Source organism: Nicrophorus vespilloides, unplaced genomic scaffold, assembly GCF_001412225.1.
Source record: "Nicrophorus vespilloides isolate i.1.1-1 unplaced genomic scaffold, Nicve_v1.0, whole genome shotgun sequence".
NCBI lineage: Eukaryota > Metazoa > Arthropoda > Insecta > Coleoptera > Silphidae > Nicrophorus > Nicrophorus vespilloides.
The window spans coordinates 1-5,461 of NW_017095760.1; the positions used below are offsets into that span (position 1 = coordinate 1).

The 5,461-nt window shown below is 28.0% G+C and overlaps 1 protein-coding gene across 1 annotated transcript; it reads right to left on the reverse strand.

Moving 5' to 3' along the window:
• Nucleotides 1–947: 947 nt before the first annotated feature.
• On the reverse strand, nucleotides 948–4,977 carry LOC108562571 (ejaculatory bulb-specific protein 3-like). Its single transcript, XM_017920957.1, has 2 exons — nucleotides 4,786–4,977; nucleotides 948–1,322 (listed from the first exon to the last, which is right to left on the reverse strand). The coding sequence occupies exons 1-2, from the start codon at nucleotides 4,801–4,803 to the stop codon at nucleotides 948–950; spliced, it is 393 nt and encodes a 130-aa protein (XP_017776446.1). The 5' UTR covers nucleotides 4,804–4,977.
• Between the last annotated feature and the right edge of the window lie 484 nt (nucleotides 4,978–5,461).

The following is a 5,461-nucleotide window of genomic DNA, read 5'->3' on the forward strand; positions in this document are numbered from 1 at the left end:
GAAAGGATTCCCATTTTATTGATTTATTTAAGCATCTCTCCTGACTGCACGAAAATGTGATGAGTCAAAAAAGTTATTTTTCGGAAATGTATTGTAACGATTGGCTATTATGGTATATAATAAATGCTGTTTATTTGTTTTCAAATATCATTTTGTTTAGTTTTTTGGACGTATCAAAGATTTTTTTTATTGATTTATTTATTAAATATAAACATTAATAAGACTTTTGATAACTGTAAGTTTTTTTACGAAAGTAATAAACATTTTTAATATTCTTCCAAATTTATCAAAAAGTGTAAAAAAATATCAAATAATTGAATAAAGCTAAATAAAGTCAACTTTTTTTATTTTATACACTGAAACCTATTTTCATCAGGTTCCTGAAGAATCCATGTAAACAGTGTATATGAAAAATTAGAAGATTGAATTGAAACATCGAAAAGAAGTATAACTGTGTTATTTTCAAATCGTGTAGAAATAATCCTTGTAAAAACAGATTTAATAAGGGTATAAAAATATCAAAGAGGAACAATTTTTGGTTATTTATTCAAATAATTATTTATTTTAGTTTTGTATAATTTCTGAAACTCATTGTATTAAAAAAAATTGTTAATTACAATTGAAAATTAATTAAAACATTGTATATTAATATGAAAAACCTTCTAATAATAACGTTTATTGCAACAAATTAAAACTCAACAGAATAAAACAATAAGAAAATTAAAAGCAAAAAGATTTGTTGCAAAGGTAAAATCATCTATTTAATAATATTTTAACTTATGTGATTGAGAATATGAATATTTGAACTATTTTATATGTGAAATAATAAACATTTTAATTATAAAAAATCGCAATAAATTGATATATTCCTATAATTGAAAAGGTGTAATAATATAATTGATAATAATGCATATTTGTTTTATTGAAAATACCTTGTTTTCAAAATTTTAAGCTAAATATTTTTGATACTTAGAACGGTATGCGGCCTGCGGATCGTACTTTGCAGCAAGAGCATTAAAATCAGCCCTTCTGTACTTCACCAGGTGTCTGATGACCTTCTCGATGGACGTCCTTTGGGTTGGGCTGCATTTGCTGCAATCGGTTATGAGAGCATCTGGCACGACTTCCTTAAGGGTCTTTCCCTCCTCGTTGCATCTTCCCTTATCCAGAAGACAGTTCAGGTAATTATTCAGCAGCCTCGTGTTTCCCAATATGCCGTCCACGTTGATTGCATCGTATTTCGTTGTGTAGGAGTTCTGCGCAGACACCAGAACCGAAGCGATCAGCAGGAAGAACAAAGTTGCGTGTCTCATGACGGTAATCTTGGGAAAAATGAAAATGTTTGCACCGACCACTTATTACTTCGCAGATATATATATAGAGATACATGTGAACGCGGTACGGTGATTAATGGAAAGACCTCAGCTAAAAATTTTTCCTTTCCAATTTCATTTACACCTCTCACACAATGCACACATTAAAAACGCATTTGGAAAACTCGAGCGGGAACATTAACAGCCTTTCGGACGTGCATTAATCACATCTAAACTTTCAACTAGTCCTGAATTATTAACAACAACACCGTCGGACCGTGCAAGGAAACGAAGGATAAAAAAAATATGAAAAGGGAAAACTTAAGGGCGAAACGGCACGTATAAAAATTCATGTCCCGTTCCAATTATTTGGCGTTTAAGGGGAAAATGCATACATTAAAGTAATAAGGGAAATATAATATATATACAAGTATATATATATAGCTAAAGATCGTTAACGAACTAGTTGTAAATTCGGTTGAGTCAAGGTTTTTCCACAAATTATTCATTTCAAATGTACGACTGTATTATTTTATCTTGACTAGACTATAAAATGTAATTGTTTAAATGAAATTTATTATGTTTACTCTAGCGAAAGGGCAACGACCTATTGTCCTTACTTTATAACATAATCTTGATTACTTTGGTACCATTTTCTCCTCAAATATTTAACATAATTATATTATCAAGAAAATAACGAGAAAACTACTTCATCTACAAAAAGATTATTGTTTAATCTTATTTAAATTCGCAATTTTCTTACTCATTTAACGCTTCAGAAGATTTTTTTAAATATTGTAGTAAGAAGAAATAACAATAAAATAATTTAATTTTGTACTCAAAATTTATTTTTAACAATTTTTATAATAACATTAAGATATTTCATATTTTCTATCAAACATTACAGTTTTAGATAGGTTTTATTGTAAATATTAAATCAATTTGTAATATAAACAAATACATACGATAAATATGCACAGCAAAAACTTTGCATAGTACGGCTTCAATCAGTCCAGTTTCACTATAGTCCGGTTTGAAATTTTAAAACAAACTAAATTTCAATTTAGTAAAACAAAAATAAATTTTAAAATAATATTTTTGAAATGATCGATTTAGCAGAATCAAGTCTTACGGTTTATTTTTTTATTTATTATTTTTTCGAGTCTCGTTTCAAACAGTCCGCGATATTTGTGAATTACTCGTACTATGCGAGATTAACTGTATTTAAAAAAATAAATAGAATTAGATCTAAATTTAAGAGACTAATTAAATTTCATATACAGTTGTTAATTATTCATTATATTTTATGATGCCATTAAAAGCANNNTTCGACGTTCGAAATATATTGCGTCCATAGTTATTATTTACTGTGTATCCAGTAATGCGAGTTTTTTCTCATGCGTTTCGTAAAATTAACGTGACCTAAATTTGTAGCATGTAGAAACAAGATTGATTCCTTCCTCCTTTTCAGTAGACAAAAATAATGATTTATTTATATTTTATTCAATTTTACCCATGCGCACTTTTTACAAATATGACAAATAAAAAGAATCGGTCAATTTTTATTTACTTCAAAATCAAAGAGATTTATTGAAATAGTTTGTTTGATATAAGTTTGACGAATTCACAGATAGTACATTTTGTAGTAAATGATTAGTGTACAAATCATTAGTGTGTTTGATGTTGAAATAAAAATGGTATTTTTTTATGTTTTATAAATTCCGTAAAAGTTTGAATATTGGTTAAAATATATTAGTCCGGGTAATCAGTTCAATTAAATTGAAATATGTATTGTCTGCATAAAGATAAACAGCACAAAAAGAGACATGATAGAAATAATAATCAATCAAATTTATTTTGCTCATTTAAAATTTAGTTTGTTTTCAAATTCTTCAAACCGGGCTACAGTAAAGTAGGATTATGCGAGATATTGAATGAGATTTCCTATTATGTCAAATTATATAACCGAATCATCTTAGTTATAAGACAAAACACATGCAAGTTGTGTAGTGTTTGAAATAAAATACTAATTGTGATAGTAATTTTCAGAAAAGGCCGAAACTACTAGTTTTATTAATGTAAAACCATTTGAAACTCGTTATTATTCTGTACGATAACATAAACTTAATGCAGATTATAATTGATTAATAGTACTTAATCACCTTCATTAACATGTCCGGATTAACTATAAATCATATAGAATCAATAAGACAAATCTAAGCCTATTTTACATGCAGAAATTAGCTGCACTATTTAATATTTATTTAAGGAATATATAGACAGAATGATTTAGGATTTTTATAGCTAAATTTACTTTGATCAAAAACCAATATGAAATCAATTGATTACGTTTAAAATTGAATATTTGTGTTTATAACAAATTATTTAAAGAATTAAATATTTTATGCAGATTTTCTTGTAATGTATTCAATTAATATTGCATATTTTGTGATTACAAATTTGTTGTTGTGTGTAGTTTAGGTGCTTCATTAAGTATAATTTTTCTAAAAATACATCCAAATTTTCCTAACGCAAACAAATCAATATTACCTTCACCTTGAAATATATATAAATGTTCATTAGTAATAAATCTACACCAATTAACTAAAAAAAAGAAGATTAATTTCAAACTTTCAAGGTAAAATAATATAAAAAGGAAAGGAATAATATAAAGGAATGAGAGAAAATTAGAATGACTAGAAATCTATTGGTGAGGAGTAAACAAAGTCACAAAACGTGTCTGACTTAAATTTGTATGTTCACGCAAGTACATCTACATTCAAATCATTTAATAAATTTAATAAAATATAAAATTTTCCAACAAATAATGAACAAAAAATGAAATATAGTTAATTAAAAATATATTACTATACAAACAAAATAGTATTTTAAATGTTTTGTATTGAGTGTGAGAGATTATAATACACACTCTATATGATATAAAGTATTAATGAATGAAAAAAAAAGTGTATATTCATTGCTCTAGGTTAAAGGTCGCAAAAAATTAACGTATTTAACCTTTAAATTATTTATATTTTGAATTCTGAAATTATATATAAATAATAATTGTTAGCTTCTATACAAGTTTATCAAACTCGAGTAAAATTATTGATTATTCTAAAGGAATAGATTGTAAATATAATATGATGACATAATGAAAAAATATGATAGAACATAATGTGTAATTCAGATATATCAGTCTGACAATTGTATTGATTTTACATAACGTGATCACGAAAGATTAAACTACATATTGCATTTCCGTCGGTGGTTAAAACCTTGATCGAGTAAGAAAGATTTCCTCGAAAATTGGGGGCGAAGTACAAATGGTGCGGAATGAGATTGAAGAAAATTTGTTTAAACTGATAGAGAGAATGAGAGTCGAGAAGCGAGAGATAAAAATTGAAATATGCGAGTCACAAATGTAGAGGGGCGAAACTTTCAGAAAATTCGCGTTTCTCTTTCCACTCACCATTAAATGCATACACATTTCGTACTTTTCGTTTTTGGTTCTTAACGCCGCCTTTTTCTATCAGCATTGCCTGTCTGACGCCCGTCTTATTTTTTTTTCTGTTGTTGTTGATGTTGTTGTTGTTTTTTATTTTCTCGTGCTGAATTATTTAGTTTCTGCTATCTGACGAAACATAAATTTTTCGCTATTATTTACGGCGGCACAAATTGATGCAATGAAATGCAGTTCGTAACAGGTTCTATTTGCATATTAAGGCGCCATTCTGATCTTTATGATTACCCACACACATGAATAAATTTCTGAAAAGGAACGCCAACGTAGGCTTTGTGTATGTATGTACGGTATAAGAGAACAGATATCACTCTGCTCGGTATTTGCTCTTTCGTTTTGCTCGATTTTCGTCGGCCGTTTTCTTTCTCTCCGGATTCATTAAAATTGATTTATTCGCCAACCCCCAATTTCGACGGGCCAATTAATTCCTTATAAACATTTCGGTGAAAGCCTTGTTTCTTTTTGCCTTTGTCGGTCGGATCTTAAGCCTCTTAGAGAAACAAAAGGTGTTCAATTCCGAACGACGTATTTATTGGGTTCTACAGATTTACATGCAGACTAATTAGATCATTTTTTCTACTCTACTCTTTCTCATTCTAATATAAATAATTTCTCTTGACTTATG